Raw genomic sequence first — 25,290 nt, 5'->3', positions numbered from 1 at the left:
CTTGATCTACTTGAAGAAACATGGTTGTTAGGTGCTAAACCAGCAGAGACTGCTATGGAACTCAATGCCAAGCTGAGTGTTGATGCAGGTAAAGAGTTTGATGATCCTGGAAGATATAGAAGGTTGGTGGGCAAATTGAACTACCTGACCATTACCCAACCAGATATATCATTTGCTGTGAGTGTGGTGAGCCAGTTTATGCAACATCCTCGGGTTCCTCACTGGGAAGCTGTCCTGAGAATTGTTAGGTACCTAAAAGGTGCTCCAGGTCGTGGTTTGTTATACCAAAGTGGAGAAACTCTTGAGATAGTAGGGTACACAGATGCTGACTGGACTGGTTCTATCAGACAGGAGATCAACTACAGGGTATTGTACCTTCCTCGGTGGCAATCTTGTAACTTGGAAGAGCAAGAAACAAACAGTGGTGGCAAGAAGTAGTGCAGAAGCAGAGTACAGGATTCTCAATTGACAAACCCATGAAACTATACCGTGATAACCAAGCTGTTGTTCACATCTCTTCCAATCCCGTCTTTCATGAGAGAACTAAGTATATTGAGGTTGATTGTCACTTTGTAAGAGAGAAAGTGATAAGTGAGGTGATAACCACATCTCATGTGAGCTCAGGAAATCAGTGGGTAGATCTCTTCACAAAGGGATTGTCTCGGGGAAGAATATATTACATTTGTAACAAGCTAGGACTATATGATATATACTCTCTAGCTTGAGGGGGAGTGTTAGAATGCTCGAGTCAGGGGTATTTTGGTCATTCTGGATTATCTGCTTGAGAGTGAAAGGTCTATTGTATCTGAGTTTAAGTTATATGTCCCATCTTCTATGAGGGACAAAATGGTCTTTCATGTAACTCTATGTTTTTTGAATAAATACAAGTGGGTCAGCTAGGGGAGAGTGATTTTGACTCTCTTCTAGTCTAGCCGGCCGAACCTTTCTCTTCTTTCTCTTCTTCTTCTTCTTCTTCTTCTTCTTCTTCTTTCTTCTTCTCTACTTCAACCTAGAATCTGCTAGGGTTTACTTACAGATGGCATGGTTGAAAGGTATAAATCTAGACTAGTAGCAAAAGGATGCATATAGACTTATGGCAGGGACAGGGGCAAGGATGGGGAGTGAATTAATATATATATATATATATATATATATATATATATATATATATATATATATATAATTTTCCTTTATTTTAAGTAAACCTATTTACCAAAATAACTTTTAATTAAAAAATTTTGGGACTTCAAGTCCCCAACGGGGAACTCATCTCCACTAGGGATTGGGGATGGAGGGTGCAATCCCCACCCCAAACCCACCTCATTGTCATTCCTAGGCAGATGAGAGTGCTTATTTGAAAAATAAGTGATTATTATAATAAGAACTCATGAGTGTTTGGTGAAAATGCACTTATTTCAAACTAGGGTAATATAGGTATTTCCAAAATGACATGGCAGGCCAAAATGGAAATAAGCACTTATTGAATAAGTAGTTAAAAATAAGCCCAAAATTGGGCTTTTTTTTTTTTTTGATAATTGTCCAAAGTTGGGCTTGTTGAATAAGTGTTTATTGGTGTGGTCCTGGCCCAAAAAAAGTTCTGAAGAGAGTGAATGGGCAACTATCTAATCCAACCAGTCCTAGAGTGAGATTTATGTTAATCTTCTTATAAAATACATGATTGTACAATAATGCCCCTGATTAGTAATGACTTAAGAGAATGAATGATTAAGGCCCAATAACACTCTTAACTTAAAACAGCACAATGGGACCACATGTGATCACCTATCACAACAGCATTGACTACTTGCAGACTTTCACTAGTGGCTAAAATGAATTTTTCAGATTGTTATTATCTCTTGCTACTAATATTCTTAGCCTCCATTTTTTAAGAAATGTAAAGTAATGAATTATATTAATAATCAAAAGCCAAAAAAAAACTGTACAATAAGCTATTGTACAGAAGGAATATACAAAGCTGTTCACTAATCACTATACATTGAAAAATCAGACCCTGGCTGTTTACAAAAAGATTCCCAAAATAGAAAAATAAAAAAAGTATTTGTATTCTTTCCTGTAACATATGGCTTTAAATAGAACGGATTGGCAAAACAGGATTCATGTAGCAGACCCCATATAGTTGGGATAAGGCATGGATGATGACAATGATGATCATGATGATTCTCTACTGTAAACATCCTGTGACTTACCAACCAAGAGTCACCTTTTCCATAACTCTGCCTTTTTTCTGATCAATAATAATTCTGATTGTTATTACTTCTTCAGTGCTGAATATGTTTTCAAAAATCCTGGTGTTTCTTTCCTTCTACAAAGACTAAAATACTGCTGCAGGTAACACTCCTCATGCTACTTCCCCTTGCCTATCAGTCCCCTAAAACACCAACCTCCTAAATATTGTGCAATTGAGGCAGGGAAGCAGCTTTTAACCACGAAAACAAGTGGCTGATCATAGTTGTCAAGGCGTTGCCTAGGAAACTAGGCACCCTAGGCTGGGCACCTCGCCCAAACACCTTGACTTTTAGCAACAAGGCGCCCGCCTAGGCGACAAAAATGACAAGACGGACGCCTTTTATAATATCATTTATATTGCTGTATCATATTAACATATGTGGTAATACATTTTATTATATGTATATGCTATATATATATATATATCAATTATACTTTGTTTTAATGTTTTACTATTGAAATTTAAAAGATCAAAGGGTTTTGAGGAGAGAAAAAGAAACAAAGAAACAAAGAAAGAATAGAATTATAAAGAGGTTCTTTTTTTTCTATTCTCTCTCTAATTAAATAAAACAGTAACACCATCCTTGTTTTTTCAATTTTACTTTCCATCTTGAATATTTATCATATAAAGTTAATAACCTTTTTAGCTGCTAATTGATATGAAATTTCTCTATTAAATACTAATTATAGTAATATTATTTTTGAAAACAATAAAATTAATATATGTAAAAGATTTTTATCTTTTAGATGTGATGATTTGCCACATTTTTAGAGGAAACTTAATGTTCTTAATAAAGAGAATTGCTATTTTTTCACTTAATATACATGGTGAATGGTAAATAAAACTAGGGAACCAACCAAAAGTTAGTTTTTTATATTATAAAATTTTTATCGCCTAGGCAACTAGGCGCCCCAGTGTCACCCAGAATCACCTAGATGCCTTGAAAACTATGTGGCTGACCATATCTAAAGCTATCATTTGTAAAGAGCACTATTTGTGTTAGTCATATATGCAAACCTCTTTTCAACTAGATGTGAACAATGCATTTTTTATTTTATGAAACATGATTAATGAATATTGCAACCAGGATGAGGTTCCCAATAGAGGCAGGAGGTGCGACCTCTCACATTACAAATTACACAATAACTTAAATTACAGCTGAGCCCAATATAGATGATCCCTATTCACCCCTTGTTTTGCCAATATTTAGCCATCCCATTTGAGGATCTTCTAACCCATTTAATCCTCATTGTCATATTCCTTGTTAGCCAATTAAACTTCTTAATCTCATTCCCATAAGTCTAGATTACAGCCTGTTGTTTGTTAAGCCACCCCACCACCAATTTAGAGAGCATTTCTCAATGGGGATCTGTAAGAAGAAGTCTATATGGACATACCACTAGGATTTTATTGTAAGGAGGTAGAGAAGAAGGTTTACAAGATAAAGAAATCTCTGTATGGGTTGAAGCAATCACCTAGAATGTAGTTTGACAAATTCAAGGGTGCCTTACAAAGGTTTGGCTATTCTAAGTCACAACCTGATAACACACTTTTCATTAAATGGGATGATACTTTATTGACTGCATTGATTATATATATGTGGAAGAAATAATGGTGATGGAAAATAATGTTTCTAAGATTGATCACCCTAGTATGAGTAGGTAATTTAAGATAAAGGACTTCAGGGATTTTCAACACTTCTTAGGTATTGAGGTAGCCAAGTTCAAACATGAGATCTTAATATCACAAAGTATACTTGTCTTTCTTAAGGACAAGGAAGATGAGAATGAAGCAAAGAAGCCTGCTGACGCACCCATTAATTAGAATAGTAAGTCAATCACTTGAGTGCCACAGATGGAGAGCCTTTGAAGGATAGGGCAATTTATCAGAGGCTGGTTCATAGATTGCTCTACCTGTATGATTAGGCCAGATATTTCATATACAATCAATGTCGTTATCCAATATATGCAACACAAGTAGTTCTTATCTTGGTGCTATAGAGAGAATATTAGCTTACCTAAAGAAACATCCTGGTAAAGGTAATATCGTATGCCAGTCATGGACATATGAAGATAAAAGTATTTATAGACATACTAGGCTTGTTTTATTGATAATTGGTTATCTACTTCTAGGTATTGTGCTTTAGGTGGTGGTAATCTAGTCTCCTAAAAGAGTAAGATGCAGACTATTGTAGCTCATTCCAATACAAAGGCAAAGTACAGATCAATCTCTGTTAGGGGAACTGAGAGAGTTGCTTTTGAGGGACCTTTGCTGCTATATTTTTCCAATCAGGCTGCTTTTTTTTTGGATGAGCTAAGAGGATCTTATTAAATATTCAATTTAAATAAGTACAATGAGTTGGGAGGATTCAGCCATCCCAAAATACAAAATGAGTTACACTTTTGCCCAAAATATTTTTCCTCATTAACCCCTTGTTTTTCTAGAGCATCTGCCATCCCATTTGCAGTTGTTCTCACCCACTTAAAAGCAACATTTAACCCCTTTGATAGGCTTTCAATTTCCCTAAAGGCATGCCTAAAAATCCAAGGAATTTGACTGATGCATCTTCTCCAGGAAATGACCACATGGGAGACCCCTTCCACTTCCAATCGCTGGAACCCATATTGCTTTGCAAACCCTAGTCCTTGTAGTAGTGTCATCAACTCAGTTTAATTAGTCATCTCTTCCTATAGGGCTCGAATACAAAGTCAGCACCTTGACAGATGAATCCTGAAATACTCCCCCTATACCATCCATCTCTTGAATACCTAAAGGGCACCCATCAAATTTAGTTTTACAAAGTTAATTGCTGGAGGTTTCTATTCCATGATTACCCTATCTTTTCTTTAGCAGATTGTGCTACATTAGGCTGCCTAATATTACTCATAATCCAATGGGTGGCCAAACACTTCATTTGTGAGAGGGTATCTACAAGATAAGACTGTCTTCCCATGCCAATTTTGAAATGCAATTAGCTGATGTTTATACAAAAGGAGTTAGGAAGTCAAAGCTAGAAGTTGATTTAGGCAAACTGAATATGATTCACATATTTACCCAGCTTGAGGAGTGTTGAATGTTTATTTCATGCTTTTATGGTTTATTTTGTTTCTTTCTACTCTATATTATTTTCTGCCCTTTATGTATTGGGCAACCAAGGGTAAATGTGATGTAAGTAGAATAAAGAGGTGCACTGGTCATTGTTCAATTCTCTTCTCTTCTCCTCTTCTCTCTTGCTTTCTTTACATTATCAATCAGATTGTAAATGGTATTCAGTCTATGAGAAAAAGAAAGAGTAGAAGGGGGCTATAAAAAAGTGAGCTCTTGGATGGAAGACAGGGAGAATATCCCATGGATATACAGACCCTTGGTGAGTGGCACTTTGCCTAGGCAGAAATTTGAACCTCTCATTCAAATGGGGCCTATGTCTGCTAACATGTTTACTGATTCTCCAGCTAAATCAAGGGCTGTAATGGAATTTTTGGTGTAGTTCACTGGGGCTCAAGGTTGATTGTAATTCTTTTTGCTTGTCTCTATGAAATGGAGCCATTCTATGGTGTTGTATTTTTGTCCTGCTACCCAACCTTTTTGGGTTCATACTTTCATATATTTTATTGAATCTCATTCTGGTGTTTATGAAAAGATAAAAAAAGAATATAGAGACAGGGAGAGAGAGAGAGAAAGAACAGAATGATCTCTCCCCAGTCAGCTAGGTCTTATTTATAGATTAAGGTTACAATTTAAATGACTGTTCTATCCCTAATAATTATGGGACAGTTTTATAAAGAGAAAAGACATAAACACAGCTGTCCACATGCCTCTTAACACAGACAAAAAAATGGTTTTCATAAAATAAATCTAGAATTCTGAATTCCAAGTACATTCATGATTGCTTGCATCATAGCTGAATCAGCCCTACCCAGCAAATCTCCAGAATCCGTCATCTAAGCCTTGTTCCAAATAAATGGAGTCAGTTACATGACTTCTATTTCGCCATTCCATTCTGTTCAGTACCACATCAATTATTAACCTATAAGCCCTTAAAAATCATACTTAATACTTCCGTGCCTTTTTTGGCCTGCCCCTAACTCGTCCAGCCCCTTCATCTTATAAGAGATCACTTCTCATGGGTGATCTAGATGGTTTTCTCTGCAAGTGACCAAAGCATCTAGCAAATCTCCAGAACTACACTAATGAAAATTGGGCAATCCTAAGAACCTTAAACTATGGTTGACATAAATTGTCTAGTAAGCTATACTTTTGGCTGATGACCCATAAATAATGAGCTAACACCCTAGATATCAGCATATTTGTGACAAAAATGAGCATAATGAATTCTACCTGTTGCTTTACCCATTTAGAGATTATTCACTTACAGAAAGAAAAACTGATCAAAATAATTGTATGATATATGCAATTGACTATCCTCTCACCGGATAAATGGGCTCTTAGTGTTCCATTTGTAACAAATTCGAAGACCAGAAATATTCTGCTGACACTAGAATCATCAAGGTAACACTCAAAGCAGTGTCCAAGAGCACTGACCAAATGGCGATGTCTGAGTTTTGAAATCAATTCAATGTGATGCTTAAAGTTCTGGGTGCTGTGCCTCTTTTTCAATTTCAAGCATCTAACAGCAACAAGAGAACCATCACTGAGCCTACCTCTGTATATCTGAGATCACAAGAGAAAACATTCACATTTTCAGTTAAGAAATTCAATATGTATAAAGTACAAATTTCCAGGGAAGATTCTGGTAGCTGTTATCAGAACATCCAGCAAAACTTATTTTAACAAAGTTCAAAGATAAACCTGAGTAAAGAAAACATATAAAGAAGGTCAAAGATTACTCGCATTCCACAAGAAGGAACAGCGAATAGGGAGATGTCAACACATTAATATGAATGCTATGCAACAGGGAAAACAGCTCCAAGAGTCAAATTTGCTTGGTTTGTAGTCCTTTATCAGCCACCATCCACATTCTACTCATAGTGTAGCATGAAATTTCTACACAGATAAAAGAATTTTGTGCTTTTTCATCACATTCAAGCATGTAATGTAAAACTAATCAAGGTGGTATCCTCCTAGAGATGGACCAGAGAACTCATCATCTGCTTTTTCATCACATTCAAGCATGTAATTTAAAACTAATCAAGGTGGTATCCTCCTAGGGATGGACCAGAGAACTCATCATATATGTAAAATATTATAGAAGACATAAGAAGAAGGGCTAGAGCTGCAGGGGAGGGGATGTTCTAAAACACCCTTCAATAAATTGGGGTAATAGGAAATGGACTCCCAAGTCCCATCCTAATAGAGTGCCCCCACCACCCCAGAGAGAGAGAGAGAGAGAGGAGAAAAGAAGTGTCCTGGCTCTGCTACTGACACGAAGGAAGACCTTAAAGATAAAATGACTACAAGACTGCTTCATTAATTTAAGTTTAATATCAGGTGAATAACAAAATGGCATACCTGACCATGTGAACCTTCACCCATGAAAGTTGATGTGTCAAAATTATTTGTAGCCTCTTCAAGCTCCTCCAAAGAAAAGGTTCGGTAAGAAGGAAGGCCAAGTGCTCCCAGCTTCATTGTTTGAGATATATACCCTTCAGGGAAGGAACAGAAATCCGAATGTTAAATGTTGTGAAACCTAACCATTCTCTATACGGGAAGGGTAAGAAATCAAATTAGATTTGTATTTTCAACCAAAAGCAAGTTCACATTAATTGCGCGGAGAGAAACAAAAAAGCCAATTGAACTAATTTTACAAAAAAAAAAAAGATCTTTTTTCTTGAATAGGTAAAAATGGGATTGAATTGATTTGATATTTATAACAAAAGGGATTCGGTTACGTGTTAAGAAGATAGATAACCAAAAAAAACAGATTGGCCAAAAAAATGGTGCATGCACCATGGTACCAGTAGAAGTAGAACCAACTTCACCTAAGCAAAAGCTGCTCCGGTGAGAGAGAGAGAGAGAGAGAGAGAGAGAGAGGGGGGAAGGAATACTGAGCTTTCCCAACATGCATGATAAAGGCAGGACACAAAAAGGGTTTTATACCATTATACCAATCAACCTGCAGTATTATTTATAGAACAACATCTAACATTTATCAATCTGTGTTACTGTTATCTGTATTTTCCTTGATATTATTTAAACATAAGCATTTGCGAAGAGAGAAAAACAATGTGAAAAAATGAAACTCTTACTTCCATCCGAGAGCAATTTTGAGGTGTACCCAGTTGAAGCATTTTCTGTTATTGACCTTGTTGTAGGTTTTTTCATCATCTTTTTGGTGTTTATTCTTCTAATAACCAAGAAAACCAGACCAGCAAGTGCAATTCCTCCAGCAATCCCTCCTATCACACTAGTTGCAAGAATTGCTTTAGCACTTCTCGACTTCTGCTGCTTATGAGGTAATATTCCTACAGCTAAAGCTTCGTTTCGACAAAATGAATTCGGATGTTGATTTTGCTCCGCAGTTGTTAGACAATTTCTAGCATACAGGACAACTCTTTTATTAGAATCCGAAAGTAGACAGGTCGGCAAGCTTCCACTCAAAAGATTGGAGGAAAAATCAACGAATTCTATTTGAGCATTGCAAGACATGTTTTCGGTAAGCATGCCAGTGAACTTGTTTCCCTCAATATTCAAATACGTAATGGAAGGTAGAGACAACAATGACGGAGCAAATGGACCAACAAATCTGTTGAAGGAAATATCGAGCTTCTGAAGTTGATAATAGGAGCTTAACTCAGAAGGAATGGCAGAGCTAAACCGATTCTTTCTCAGTATAAGTGTAACCAATTTGCTTCCCAAACTAGGAAACTGAGGTCCCAAAAGATTATCTTCCAAGTCAAGCACTTGAAGGTTTATCAAACTGCTGAGATTAGGAACATCCCCTGACAACCGGTTCATGGAAAGCGCAAGAACCCTGAGAGTCTCCAAAGCTCCTAGTGAATCCGGAAGAGGCCCGCTCAACGAATTGCTCTTCAAACTCAGGACAGACAAAACCGGAAGGTCGCCCAACCAGTCAGGAACAGGACCAGTGAACATATTATCATCCAGTATGAGTGTCTGGAGACTCCTCAGGGATGAAACCTCTTGAGGAATTGTACCATAAAAGAAATTCGAACTAATATTGAGTATTTCCAGCGAAGGAAACCGAGAAATTTTACCCGGTAGCGGACCCCATAATCCAAGTGAAACCAATGTCAAGACTTTCAAACTTGGGAGTTTTACAAGATTAACGAAGAAAGAATCAATAGAGAAATTCCGAGGCAAGGAAGGGGTCCCCTTGTTTCCAATAATATGAACCTGCGTTATGCTTTCTTCGTAGCAGACAATAGTAAGATTCTCGCTTGGTTCAATATTGCAGAAGTCCGTCGAGTTGGTCCAGCCGCTTAAAACAGCCGGATAATTCAAGAGCCGCTGGAGTCTCAGAAGGGTGTGAACTTGAGATGATTGTAGTTGGTCCGAGTAACGAGTTAAAAGACAAAGAATAAGCAACAATAATACAGATGAAGGATAGACTCGTTTAGCCATTGTAACTAAGCCAGCGAACAAGCAACTCAGCAGTCTAGGTGGGTCAATTAGAAAGGCTGAAAGAACCCTGAAATGAGACTCAATTGCAGAGGAAAAAAAAGGCTCACTCAATTGGAGAGGAAAAAACAGACCAAATGGAAGAAATAAGATGAGCATGCAAGATGGATTCAATCAAAGAGGCTGTGAGAGACCGGAAAAATAAAACCCACTTGAAGAGATAAATTTAACTGGTAATGCCTTTCCAAGAATCAGCTAAAGAGTATTAGTACTGTTGAAGCTGGGAACTGCATCCTCACTGGAACCCAAAAGCGCAAGAATAAAGACAAGTCTCTGCACTCTCTGCAACCACCGTTAAATAATTGATTAATAATAAATAATTACAGTGCGAAAATAAGCAGAGAAAAAGTGATATATGAGCATGTATTTGTTCACCAAGAACATGATACAGAGCATAATGAGCATTAATGGAAAATATCGCGATATTTTAACAATTTCTCTCGATTTATCGGATAACGATATTAAATACATCCATAAAGAAAAGAAATAATTAACTACTTAAATGTTAAAATAATTTTAATCAAATAAAACTTTAAAAAAGAATGTGGAGAATGAGTAGATTCATCATGCAGCAGTAAATTTTCCTCACATTGAGTCATTGATTCGATTCTCAAACCGTTCACACTCGCTCCCAGTAGCTATGAAGAGAGAACAGAGCCAGCGTTGTTAGTCTCAACTCTCAAGCAATTTAACTCTGCAAGTTGTGAATGGATCAAACGAACTCAACCTCCCGAGGTTTCACTTTCCGATCGATCATCGCGTTCTTAAAAGTTCAAATACGCATATCTAAAACACACTGCAGTAAACTGGAAATTTTTCTTCCAGGAACCGGCTCCACCTCTAAGCGCACTGAAAACCACAACCTCTGCTAGATTTCAGGCGTTCCGGTTCCGAAATCAAGCTGCTGCAGTAGTTAAAAGTTTCTCAAGATTCTTCAGATCTCACAAGTTCCTCCGGGACGATCACATTCGGAAACCCTAGGCCGAAATGAAACCTTCTTGTCAACGGCTACCTGAGACCGGTCCCGAACGAGCTCTACGAAGAAGAAGACGACATTATCATAGGCGCAGGCGCAGGCGCGGATGAAAAAACAGGCAACCGTCCAAAAACGGATTACGATAGGCAGTGATCATGCTGGACTTAACGCCATTGAAGGCCAGCCACAAAGCGACAATCCATATCTCCTTTTCCCCATAATACCATTTTCTCTTTGGCATCTCTCCCCTTCTCTTTTTGCTGCTTTTCAGTCTCGCACAGACACCATTGTTGTGGACCAAAGCAAAAGCGAGATTCCCATTCAAGAAGAACGACACCTTTATTTATTTTATTTGTTCATCTCTTCTCTGCATCTGCTCTACACTCATCACCATATCTCTCTTTGTTGCTGTTGAATGAAAAGTTTTTTTTCCACCAACAAAAAATGAAAATTTTTAATTTTAATTTTTTTATTATTTACTTATTCAAGGTTCTCTCAACTCTCAAGTCTCACCGGACAGTGTCCATCAGTCACCGACTCACAGTGGGAGGTGAGAGTTTGTTGTCCTCCTTTGTTAGTTGCTGAGTTGAAATCCTCTACAGTTCTACTCTTGTATATTACCAATCACTATCAAAAACGATGGTGGTTCCACGCACATACGTGATCACGGATTGTTGAGTCCATTTCGTAGACTGTTGGTTAGGTTTTGTCATTATGTGAGGCTTTTCAAAATAAGATTCCAATCGAACGAATAGATCAATGGAATAATAAACATACATTTTTTTTCGCTTCATAGTGACCTACATTATCAGTCCTCCAAATTCCTAGTTCCTAAGGACGGCTGTCGCTGTTCGCTGACGCTGTCCTCACGTGAATGCTCTACAGTGTTTGGCGCCTTATCGCAGCCGGACCTCACAGCCCCATCCCACCGTACATTGAAAACATCTCCCGTCCTTTGTGTTTATTCATGGAGATAGGTCTGTGAGGTCTGTGTGAGGTGCGATTTGTCAGTAGCAGATCCCGATTCCTCACATTCTCACACATTCACGAGACGTTGAGACGGGCATCCCCTGAAACAAAAAACCCTGCACTGCTCGTGCCTTCAAATCATGGGCATCCAGCCGCACAATGAGGACATCTTCCCGTGATTTTAAGGTACGCAAAATATTCCGAATGTGCGGCTGGATTCTAAGTGCGCAAATTTGCTTTGACTCCACGATCACACCTCAGGGGCTTGACTTTCAGAGTCAAAGCCATGAAAAGGAAAAACTCTGCGCGTACGTGAGCCTGTTCCTGATCCTCTGAAAACAAAAACTCTGCGCACATATCAGTGGCACATAATCACGACTATTTTTTCTTTTGTAAAAATATCACGATTAGTTATTAACTTATTATATTATAGAAGGGTCTCAACAAAACATGGTTTTCAAAATCGGACTGGATCGGACGGTCGGACAGGAAAAATCAGAAATCAGTCGGGATCAGTTCCATTTTACTTCAGAACCATTATTTCATCAAAAATCATTGATTTGACCAGCAAATCACTAATCCGGATGATAGAATCATTCGAACCCAACGATTTTAGTGGTTTTTATTCTTTTAAATTTTTTTGTTTTTTGTTAGAATGGGCTATTTATTCAATTCGAACGGTTAAATTGTTCGACCCCAAAACCGAACCCCTGAACAGTTGTTGTCCGATTCAATTTAAATGCCTTGCAACTAGACCTGTTCATGGGTCGGGTGGCCCAACGGGTCGGCTTGACCCCCAGACGGGCTTGAACATGCTTATAGGCCCGCGGGCTTAAATTCGGGCCAAAAAGCCTAGGCCGCAATAAATTCGAGTCGGGCTCGGGTTTTGTCAAAATAGCCCGGCTCGACCTAATATTAAACTTAAAATTAGTTATGTGATTATGTCCATTTGAATAAATTTTTTGATTTAAGAATGTAAAATTGTGTTTTAAAATATAAAAGAAAGGGAAAAATACCATCTTGTAGGCCCATTGTTCATTTAAATAGAAAAAAAAAATACTATCTGAATTTTTAATTCTAATTTGAATAAGAAAAATTGTTTTTTTTTTCAATTAGGTCGGGCTTCGGGCTCGAGCTCGAGTTTCGGACTTTTTACCAGGGGCGGGGTCGGCCCAAGTTATAGGCCCGTTGGTCGGATCGGGCTCGGGCTCGAACATAGTATATTTTCATTAGTGACAAGTGAAAGCCCAATCCAAACCCGACTCAGCCCGGCCCATGAACAGGTCTACTTGCAACAAAATATGGTATTTGTTTTGGTATGAGAAATTTGGTACTTGTTTTGGTATCGAAAGAGCCATTTGGCCGTTAAATAAGTGTCACATAAACTTTACGACTTCAACCGAAATCTTGTTTGGTTAGAAAACAATCTTTTGCGTCTTTAAAAAACTCCCCAGTTATTCGAATTGGCATAGCTAGTGAATCAACCATCTCGATTCAACCATTCGAGAAGCATGATCAAATAAGTACAACTCTTTCTTACTTTCTTACTTTCTTCGCCAATCATCCCCTCTTATTTGATTCGTCGATAGATCTCATCTGAGACATATTTTGAGATAATTTTTTATAGGCCTTCAAAAGAAATTCCATTCGTCTGCTCACCTCAATTCACTCTCTTTCTCTCTATCACATGAATTCGGACTACAATAATAACATAGCATCAACCACACATTACGCTGTGTTTGTGTTTGGTTGCAATGCAAATAAATAAGATAAAGCAAATTTGACAAGAGACTTTTCCAATACCAAAAAGGCCTCTTCAAAATCACTAAAACAGCCTTACTCAGATTTCAACATGGGATGTATTGCTTCAACAAAAACCTCTCTTCCACCACTGATCCAGACAGAAAACGTTAGTTGATGCATCAATTTTTTAAATACCAGTTTTACCTTTTACCACTGACGCAGACGGACAATGGTAAGTTCCATTCAATAGCCTACCACCATGAATGAAACAAAGCATGTAAAGTCAAATTGAGCTCCTCTCTTGGTCTTCAATTCAACAAAGTAAGCCAAATGCTTGAATGCTGGTTTTCTCTTCTTTTGTATCATCCCATGGAAGGATGAATTGCTTTTGTTTCTTATTTTCTTTTGTTTTTGTTTCAATTCATTTTATAAATATCTAGGTGACTTAACAGAAAAAGATGAAAAGAAATAAAAGAGATACCAGTCCTCTTTCTGTAGAAGTGTTGGTGAACCTAATAACCTAACGTCTTGGATTCTTTAGGTCCAACTTTGTGGGTTTGTATAAGCGAGAGGAGGAAGAAGAAGAAGCAAAGAAATGAAGTAATTCACAGCTTCAACACACTGTCTTTCTCTCAGGAACCACTACAAAACTCAAAACAATCTCGCAAAATCATCTCCAATTTCTGTATATCACTTTCAAAGAAAACCCGTGATGAATCAGAACTCGGTTTTGCTTCAAATCATCACTTACAATAGCTTCTCTGAAGCACCAGCCATCACAAAGGATTTCTCTATAAACCAGCAATGCGCGACTATCTCTCTCTCAGTGGTGGTTCTATTTCCTCAACACTCTGAACCCTCCATAGGAACAGGAGGATATAGGGCCAATCATGTCACTCCATGTCCGTCTGATACGTGGCATCCACGTGTACGGACTAGATTACTTGCCCAGTACTATGAGTAAAAATGTAGACATTGAAGTTGACGAAAGGGTAAAATAAGTATTTAAAAAAATTGATGCATCAACTAACGTTTTCCGTATGGGTCAATAACAGAAGGAAGGTTTTTATTCAGTTTCTCAAAAGTTAAGGAGAGATATTTATTATAATAAAATTATAGGGGAGATTTTTATGATTATCAAAATCTTTGAGGGAGGTTTTTATATTTTACCATTATTACTTTTACTCAACAGTAAACAACGCTAATCGGTTATAGCTTTGTATTATAACAAAAACACTAACCACGATGTCAATAAATAACAAACAATTTATTGCATTTTGATTTCAAACCTCCTCCTGATGATATTGCCACGTGTAAAATTCTTAGTGAAGCTCCCTAACCCTAACACGAATTATTATTTGTCCCTTACTAAAGTAAATACTAAATACGGCATGCCTAGAACATTGTGACCGTGACGTCACTTACCTGAAAAAAGATAAATAACGAAAACCTCCCGTGAAGTTTTTGATAATTATAAAAACCTTTTTTTTTTAGTTTTATTGTAGCAAAAATTTTCCTTGAATTTTTAAAGATATCGAGAAAAATCTGTGATTCAAACAGAAAATCTATAAAATTATAAAACTATCCCTGATTAATTGTTAGGGAGTCAATAAAATATTTCAAAATATCAGAATTGCCCTTGCTTCTCCTTTTCACAATTGAAGGGAACAACGTGATTTCTTCTTCTTCTCTTCTCTGTCTCCACTCTCTTTGATCGAGTCGATTGAGACAAAGCAACCAAACGGCACCGTTCATCTTCTCTACAAAGAAGCTGGAGAGCCATATTTGCATCACAGAAAGATATTTTGATGAAGGTTGTTTTATTTCTTAGAAAAGGCCTTGTTTATCACGAATCAAGCATTTTTTTTTTCTTCTGATTACACAATTGAAATTTTAATAATAAATCCAGGAAAATTTTCCCTCATGAATTGACTTCTGGTACCTTTCTTGTGTAAATTTCCATGCTTTTGATCCCTTAGGATTCGTTGGGCAATGCTATTAGGCCAATGGTACCTGCGAGGAATTTCTATGAAGATCAATCAATTATACCAGGCAATCTGTCCAAACTCCAAATTAACCCGTCAGAAAATTACCAAGAGATTAACACCGATTGATTTGCATAAGTTTTTTTTTTTTTTTTTTCAACGTGGATAAAACTGGATTCATTAAGAGGAAGAAGTTAAGGGAACATTTGGATCCATTTACATGATTACAAAAAGGGAAGTTAGGTTTACCAAGCTGGCATGGTTATTTACAAAAGAATTCATATGCCGAGCTCTCTTTGCTAGATCATGGGCTGGCATTCAAACAGGGTGGTATTCAACCTAGTTCACAGCATGCGGCACCTTTGCATATTTTATATGGTCTTCCAGCTTCTTTGTAGAGAAGTTGCTCACCCCAATTGCCCTTGCTTGCCTTGATGCAAACAAGCCCTCCATTGCAGCCCATGTCTCTGAAAGGCACAGAGGAGCCATGACTATTGGCTCAAACCCATGAGATCCCGGCTTGGACAGAAGCAGCCAGTGTATCTGTAACAAAAATATGGCAGCGAGTCCATCAATAGTGAAACCCTCACAAGACGTGAGGACCAAAACACTAAAATTCTTAAATTAATGCGAAGAAGATGAACAATGCCTTTCATTGCTCCAACTCAATCGACTTGAGGGGGAGAGAGAGAGAGAGAGAGAAGAAGAAGAAGAAGAAGAAATCAACAAGAAAAACCCATGAGGGGAGATCAGGGGAAGGATTTCACACCGTTCCCTTCTATTGCGAGAGGAAGGGGAAGCAGGGGCAATTCCGATATTTTGAAACATTTTATTGATTCACTGGCAATTAATCAAGGGCAATTTTATAATATTATCGATTTTCCGTCTGAATCATTGATAGAAAGGAGGTTTTTGTCGAGATCTTTAAAAGCTCAGGGGAGGTTTTTGCTAAATTAAAACTACAATGGTGGTTTTTATGATTGTCAGAAAATTTAGGGGAGGTTTTCTATTTTATTCAAAAAAAAACTCTAAAATACTCATTGGATAGGCATTTTTTTAGGTTGTGTTTGGTTTAAAGAAAAAGTAGGGAAAGGAAGGGAAAGGTAGGGAAACCTATGCAAGATTTGTAAAGCTTTTCCTTCCTTTCCCTACTTTTTCCTTCAAACAAAACATAGCCATAAAAAATGGGTTTTAGGGCGATCTGATTCTCCCCAACTCACATAATTTTTGGAAGATATATAAGTGCATGTAATCGAATTTTATTACTATATATTTTGATCAAATAATAAAAATTTTGATATTTATTTATGTTATTTTACTTTCTTATTATTTATATAACAAAAGATAATATAAAATTGGACTTGAATTCTGAACTCAATCCTAGGGCTGTTCACAAATAAATCCAAACCGACCAACCTGGCCCGACCCAACCCGAGTTGGGCAGTTTTTCTTCACTACCGATCAATTTCAGGTTGCAAAAATGAACCGAATCGAGTTATGTGAAAAAATATCTATTCTGAAAAAATATCTATTAAATATAGATATTTTAGTTTTATATAATAAATATATATTTGAAAAAATATATATTCTGAAATATATCAGATATATATTTCCGAAATATATTTTTCCAGAAATTAGAAAATATATATTTCAAAATATTTGTATATATGTTTTGGTTTTAAATATATATTTCCAGAAAATATATTCTAAAATATTATATATAATATTAACACTTTGACTTCATGTGCATTGTGCAAGCTTGGAGTTGGTTGAAACCCAAACCGGTCCAAACCGACTCAAACTGACCAGGTCAGTGTTACTTAATAGAGTGTCAGTTTCGATTTGGTTTATAGGTAACCCGACCAGGTCAGGTCTATTGAGAAAACACTACTAAACCGACCCAACCCGATCTGTGAACAACCCTATTCAATCCGTCAATCTACCCCATCCTCAAATGGAAGGAAGGCTTGGATTTTAAGGAGATGGATTTAGGAGGATATGGATTGGGAGGTGATGAATGCAAAAAGTTCACGATCCCTACTAACAATGATGATCTGGAACTCAGACACGAATCTTAGTAATAGAATATACACAAATAGTGTCATAGGGCCTAGGTGGATGTCACAAGCTAGGAACTATGATGCTTAAGTTAGTAAATGTCGATCTCTTAGAGGTGGCCAAAACTGCAAGAGCATGAATCAAATAGTGGAAGGTACCTTTGAATAGTGACAACTTACCCTTATATAGGCCTTGAGGTTCAGCTAAGACGTAGAAAGATAGGCGGTTGGCCTTAGTGGGCACGTTTTGACGGTTGATGGCGGCACATTTGCCATTTTTTGGGGCATGCCTATGCGGCCTGTTCGCAAACAATGAGCGCCTTGTATCCACTTTCTCACAAACTGGGTGGAAGTGGGCTTCTAGCAGTTCCAGGTGTCCCAACGTTTGCGTAAAGTTTGGGCCGGCCATTCTGTGCAGGCAAAGATAAGGAAGAGCTCACCATGTAGGTCGGACCTGTGTTGAGGTCGAAGAAGTCCCTTAGGTCATGGATAGTCGGGTCGGATGAGCAGGTCAAAACCGTTGTGTGACCAAATTAGTCATACGCTCTATATCCATTTTTGGTCAGATTTTACTCAAGCCTCATAAGTTGAACTAATGAGGTCCTACCACATGTGTTGTCGAAGTGCGGGGGAAGATTATCCCTCATCAGGAGGTATAAGAAAACTAGTAGAATATGAAATTTACAAAACTTTCCCCAAATCTGCCCCATTTCCAACCTAGAAAAATTTGGATATTGTATTAGATGATACTGCAACAGTGTTTTAAAACCAACTCAGAACTAAAACCATTTTGACCACTAGTTTTTATGTTAATGGTTCAATTGTCTGGTTTAAACGAATAGCCCGTTTTGAAAAAAAAAATTGAAAAAGTAAAAAACTAATTAAAACAAAAAAGGCCAAAAATCATTGAATGGATTGGCACCTCGATTGCTCGGATCAATTGGTCATTGACTAATTCAATGGTTTTTATCCAAAAACTAAATTTGGGGTAAAACGAAATGAGGATTTAACACTAACATCCGCACCTTTAAAGCATTCTTTTGGACTAGACAACACTTTTCTTTTGGTCTTTCGTGGATTCAAGAAATAGAAATCCCAACAGCTATATTTGTTTGAAAACCAGCTTTTTTATGTTTATCTCGAACTTCGGGCAGATGGTAAACCTTTTTCAACTAAGATAGGGTTATGCTACTTATAAAGCGCAGAAAAGCGGTTCCCACACCGACCTTACAGCATGTTCCAGCCGCATATTGGGAACATCTCTCGTTATTCTTGAGAGATGTTCGCAATACACGGTGGGGGTGTGGTCGGTGTAAGAGCACTTTGTGAGGAGCACGTCCCAATTTGACAAAGTCATTTGGCTCGTAACTTCGAGTCTTGTAATCCTGAGGTAAGCGCCAAGCGGTATTGTAGCCAGTAGAGTGTCAATTGGACTGGATTTGATCCAGTCCGATCCATTCTAATATGAATCCATTATAAATGGACCAGGTCCAATCCAATCCAATGAATAGTTTGGATCATTTTGAACCAGTCTCATTCAATGTCTGAACCGTCCAATCTGTTTAAATTCATTTTGATTTAGATTGGTTTCAACCCTAACCCGGTCCATTTACACCTATCTTATCTTATATTAATGGACCAGATATTGGCTTAATCCAACCCAATCCAATATAAATTTATTACAGATGGACTAGGTCCAATCCAATTTAATAAATATTTTGGACCGGATTGATCCAATCCATTATGTCTTGTTGGTCTGTCCAATCCATCCAAATTGATTTTGGACTGGATGGGGTCCAATCCAAAACGGTCCATTGACACCCTTAACATAATGACCATGGATGGTTCAACCCAAATTGACATCGTAAAGGATGACCGAACCGGTGCTGAAACCTCCCTGAATTTGATAATTGTAATCACTTCCCCTGAATTTTTTGACACTGTTGCAAGTAGACTCCTTTTGTTAGATTTTCCTAACAAGAAGCATGTAAATGCTCACAATACTCACACAATTACAATTGAGGCTGGCTTATACATAAAAGTAATAACAAATTAACAATAAGAAAAAAATATAAAATTTAAAGTTGCATCTTTACCTTTCAGTGATTGATATGAAGGGAAAATTTGGAAAATAAATCAATTTCAAAATAAAGATCAAGAGGGTTTGGGCTAAGGATTCATATGAAGAGAAAATTTGAAAAATAAACATTTTGGTGAAAAATAATTGCATGGGTATTTTGGACATTTTAACTAAGGGGTCAACTTGCAACTATGTTAGAAAGTCCAAAGGAGGTGATTGCAATTACCAAACTTTAGGGGAGGTTTCAGCAATTTACCCAAAAAACCTATAACACCATGTTGTGCCAAGCATGACCTGTACCCCCATATCAGGCTGCGCCTAAGGATTAAGATCCACGGGCCGGCATGACCCACAACCTATAAAGGCCCATACTGCACGATAAACATTATACCTATATATACAACCATTTGCCAATTGGCGCATCTTTAAAGATATATAGAAATTTGCAATAGGTTTAGGGGTGTTCACAGTTTGGTTAATTATGGGCTATTTTTTGAAATCAAATCAGTGCCATTGGTTTTTGACCATTTCAATTCTTCAGTTTCTTGGTATTTTATATTTATAATATATTATAAATAAATATATAAATAGTATAAATATATAATATATCATAAATATATATAATATAACATATATTTATATTTATATATAAAGTGCATATAAATTTAATAATATAATATAAATTTATATACTGGTCAATTCAATTAACCCCCCATTTTTTTAGGTTAATCAAAACCAAACCGATACTATCGATTTTTTTAATAAAACACTGAACTGATTGGCTTGATTAACCGATTTTTTTTTTTGTTCAATTTCCTTGGTTCGGTTTGGGTTTTAGGTATTTTGGTTTTTGTTGAGCAGCCCTAGGTATCAATGCTTTTTAAACAACGGGATACTCTTTGGACTAGCCTGGTCCAACTGGATTGTAGTTGCTATCTGGACCTTTGGTAATTTGCCACATGTTCTATAGTATAGCATCTAAGCCACTAGTTGCTTCAACTACAACAAATCAGAAATGGGAGGATTAGATGACTTTTGGGAGACCGGATCTCCTCCTCACACCTAGCGCCTCACAGGCGCCTCATGCACACATCCTATCATACATTGGGAACATCTCCCGTACTTATTTGTTATTATTCACGAGAGATGTTCTCAATACACCGTGGATGTGCCTGTGAGGCGCTCATTTGTGAGGAGCAGATCCCATTACGACTTTTGGACATCTAACTTATGCATTTTCTCCCCGAGATCTCTAAGAATTATAATAGATTTTTTTCTCTATTTCCTAATGCGTAATAGAAAAATCAAGTTTCAAACTGATTTTTATCCCAAGAAATTCTCATTCAGGACTTGGCTTTACGGAGTGAATTTGTTTTCACCAGTGATTTCCTAAATAACGATTTCTTATTACTGATTATTTATATAATTTTTTATGAATTTACAAACAATTTGTAAAATCTATATCTATACTACAATAAAAAGTACGAATGAGTAGGGGTGCAACTCGGGTTACCCCAAGTTAGCGTTTTACATTGCTTTGGGCTCAGGCCTTCAGGTTAGGACTCACCCAAATTTCACCACTATGAGTGAGGTCTTAGATTTCTGTGACTAAAATACCCTCTTTTTAAATTTGGTCCCTCTCTATTGTAAGGGCAGAGGTAATTTAAATACCACTATTTAGTTCATTTTAATTTCTTCTCATTAATTACCATATTTAATTTATTAGTTTCCATTCTCTTTTTTGAATCCTATTCACATATGCACCCCACAGAGGGTGCCCCACATTATATCCCAATTGCGTAGTAGGAACATCTCCCATTGACAACCTCGAGAGATGATCCAATGCACGCTGAACTGTGCATGTGGGGCATTTGTAGGGTGCAGATGTGATCTCTATGTTTAAGCAGTTGTTCTCATCATTAAACTTCATTAATTAAATTCATACACAATAGTTTCAATAGTATAAAACCTATATTTTTAAAAGCGATTTGGAATGAGATTTTTTATCTAGGTGGTGGGTAAGGAGTTCAAATCAGCCCCCCATGAGATTGCCCCCCACAATGTCCCACAACACATCTCCACCGTGTATTGATGACATCATCATTTCTGGGATTATCATCGGGAGATGTTCCTAATACACAACGTGGATGTGTTGTGGGATGTTGTAGGAGGCAATCTTGTGGGGGGCTGATTTGGTCTCGTGGGTAAGCTATTCATCCATTTGGGTCAACTGGATTAACCCATGAGACCATATTAAATAATACAACTTTAAAGTAAATAAAAATACAAAATACATGAAATTGTGGATGTGTGGTTATACCATTTGGGTCCAATTGATCAACCCATGGTGTCATAGTTAGAAATACAAAAATTTAAAAGTAGAAAAAAATAAAGGTTTATGGAAGAATACAACAAATTATAGAACAATTCTAGGGACATCTTTAGTATCATTAAATAACCATATTAAAAAAAGAATAAGTGCGATAAATAATAACTACTTTTAATCTTTTATTAATGATGTAAATGAAATACAAAATTTAAAAGTGAACAAAAACTGAAACTATTTTCGGTGGTGGTGGATGATCCAATCTTTTGAATCAAATGGGTCAATCTATAATATGACAATTAAATAATAAAAAATACATAAGGTTCTAGAAATATAAAAATTTTGTAGAAATTTGGGCACATTTTAATATTACATATTTGGTTCAACTAATTAATTAGGCAATTTTATCGTTGATCAAGTCATTTTTTGTACAAATTGGTTTGGGTTGAAACATACTTTTGTTCAAGTGATAGGTTAATCAATCTAGTTATCTAGTTTATGAAACATGTTTTACTACAGTTTCACTTTTTTGAGCTAGAAAACAATTTATCTAGATGAATTACAATAGAGTTTGATTGGTCAAAACTCTTTTTGGTATCATGGCTTTCTGATAGCAGAGACTTTTCCTTTTCACATGACATGGTTTAATCATGTATATATAGGGATGTCAATGGGATCAAGTTTGGCTCAGCCCAAACCCTGCTTGATTAAATCAAGGGGGAATATCAACATGATCATTCACCCAACCTGAAACCAACCTAAAATTTGATTGAATCTGCCTAAACTTAGGGTGCAACTTGGGTGGGTTGGGTTGGGTTGAGGGCATGAGGGTCAACCCAAGCCAAACCCTAAGTCTCAAATCTCGGGCTTGGGCCTAGCCAAACCCAAGGGCAAGCCCAAGTTTGCCAACTTAGGCCCATCCTGAGCTCAATGCAATTAGGGGTGACCATGAAACGAGCTCTTTATGAGCTACTTGAGCTCAGCTTGTGAAAATCTCAACTCAACTTGGTTTCAACCGAACTTTGAGCCGAGCTTGAACCCAATTGAAAGGCTTGTTTATTAATTGAGTCGAGCTTGAACCTAATAAAGCTTGGCTTGTAATAATAATAATAATAATATATAATAAAAATATTATAGATATAATATATTTTTTTATTTTTATATATAATAATAACTAATTATTATAATTCTTAATTTTTAAGTATAAATATATATATATATATATATATATATATATATATATATATATATATATATATATATATATATATATATATATATATATATATATATATATAGAGCGTTTTCCTCAAGTCGAGCTCGAGTTGAGCCGAACCGAGCTTGAGCTTACGAGCTTTTGACTCAAGTCGAGCTCGAGCCTCATACTACCTTGGCGAGTCGAGCTCGAATAACTAACTATTCTGCTCGGCTCTGCTCGAATCCACCCCTAAACCCAACACATCTTGGGTTGGGCTCGGGCATAGGCAGGTTGGTTAGGGCTAGGCTAATTGGTCGAGTTTGTAGGTACTTTTTAAATTAATTCATCTTTTGTTGTCTTTAAAGCCTAATTTTTGAGTATAATAGATTGAAAATATATATAAATATTATTAATAAATGTATATATACATAATTTGTACATACATACATGTAGACGTACAAGTCAAAAACTTTTTTAATATATACACAACACAATATACAAATGTAGGGCGGGCTTGGGTTGGGTCAGGCTGGACTCTGGCTGGACTTGGGCTCAGGACACCCGAGGCCTAAGGCTGTCAACAAGTTGTGTCTGGGTTGGGACAGGGTGGCTTTAGTCCTGAACAGAATACTTAATAAATTAAATATTTTTAACTAATATTATCTTATATATTAGTTATCAAATTTATCATTTAAAACATAAAATTTGATAAAAATTAAGAAAATATTATATATTGAATAAAATTATCGGTACTAGGTCTGAATCAATGTGGGACAGGCAAAGGTCAGAACCGATCCAATTGTTAATCAGAATGAAATCATGAAACCAGAACCCATATATCGAATTGGTCAGTTGGGCAGAATAAATCCATTAAGCAGCACTACCAAAGCTTGAACCTAAGTTTTCTGGCCCGAACGGCCAGACCTGGCCCAAAGCTCAAAAGCTCAAAAGCTCAAAAGCTCAAATCCTACCTGTACAAAATCTGAATGTAGGCCAGATCAGGTTCACTGGGCCCATACAAGTTAATTAAAATATTGACACCTACAATACACAAAATATTGCATTTCAAGCCTCAATCAAAACTCCTTTGAGAAAATTTCTAAATAGTACTCTATACTTAGGGTCTAGTGTCACTTTAGTCTCTGAATTTTAAAACGAGACAATTTAGTATTAAAGTTTTAAAATGTGTCAATCCAGTGCCTATCGTTAATCAGCCATTAATCAATCATTAAGTGTCATCTAATTTTCTTTATCAACTAGGATGATACCAACTTTCCTGAATAGAAAAGACAAAAATTTAGGACTATTAATTTTTATCAACATTTGAACGATTAATAAAAAAAATTAAATGACACTCAAAGGGCATTTATATCTTTTCAAATACCACTTAACGATTGATTAACGATAAATTAACGATAAATATTAAATTTACACGTTTTAAAAGTTTGAGTCCTGAAAAGAGACACTAGACCTAAAGTACACCGCATTATTAATTGAGAGTTTTTCCTTTATTAATCTTTGAACCTTTTAGCATTGAATCCACCGACATCACAAAACTTTTGATGCTTTAACTATTTTGAGAAAGCATGTTATGCACCTTCTCGATTTGACCCAGCATGGCTCAACAGTTAACTTGTAATTAATTACTTGAGAACTAATTTGTGATTATCAATTCCTCAATAGTCTATGTCTACATTAATCTTTCAAAATAAAAGCCATCATTCTTTGATTTTATTCTGTTGGGACAAATAGGAGAGAAAAGCCAAAAGCAATGGGACCCAATAAAGGAAGAATTATGACTCAGTCTCTCTCATTTTCTTTATCTACTGGATTTCCCCAAGAACCATTGGCCATTGCCTTGAGGTCCTACCCTCATAATTCGTTAGCTTCTTTCTCAATCACTTGTTTCGGTCTCCTCTTTTTTTTTTTTTTTTACTTTTATACTTTTATTAGCTAAATTGCTTTTCAGGCCAAGGAATTTGGATCTACAATAAACAAAATTTGTACAGTCTAACAAACCTGGGTAAGGATCTGTTACTAATAAAACAAGTTTGGATTTGAACCCTACCCACGCCTTGTTACAGCTCTACATTGATGGAGAGATGTTCC

The 25,290-nt window shown here is 36.6% G+C and overlaps 1 protein-coding gene across 7 annotated transcripts in view; it reads right to left on the bottom strand.

The window, feature by feature from the left end:
- Positions 1 to 11,334, bottom strand: part of LOC104604140 (Leucine-rich repeat protein kinase family protein) — a 37,038-nt gene extending 25,704 nt beyond the window's left edge. For 5 of the 7 annotated variants that reach the window (XR_736335.3, XR_736336.3, XR_016083042.1 and 2 more), the window contains exons 1-4: positions 10,437 to 11,334; positions 8,455 to 10,129; positions 7,718 to 7,851; positions 6,679 to 6,919 (exon numbers count right to left, since the gene is read on the bottom strand). Coding sequence is in view for 3 of the 7 variants with exons in the window: in XM_010268383.3 (XP_010266685.1) it covers positions 6,679 to 6,919; positions 7,718 to 7,851; positions 8,455 to 9,946 (1,867 nt within the window). In the remaining 4 variants the exon portion in view is untranslated. Of the gene's footprint in view, positions 1 to 4,061; positions 4,162 to 6,678; positions 6,920 to 7,717; positions 7,852 to 8,454; positions 10,130 to 10,436 lie in introns of all 7 variants that reach the window. The other 2 variants (XM_010268384.3, XM_088899234.1) reach the window with 2 other exon arrangements.
- Between the last annotated feature and the right edge of the window lie 13,956 nt (positions 11,335 to 25,290).

The sequence above is a fragment of the Nelumbo nucifera genome, chromosome 2 (genome assembly GCF_055504915.1).
Source record: "Nelumbo nucifera cultivar China Antique chromosome 2, China Antique-T2T, whole genome shotgun sequence".
Classification (NCBI taxonomy): Eukaryota; Viridiplantae; Streptophyta; class Magnoliopsida; order Proteales; family Nelumbonaceae; genus Nelumbo; species Nelumbo nucifera.
Note: the sequence above shows the minus strand (reverse complement) of the source record. Positions and strands in the feature narration are given on the sequence as shown.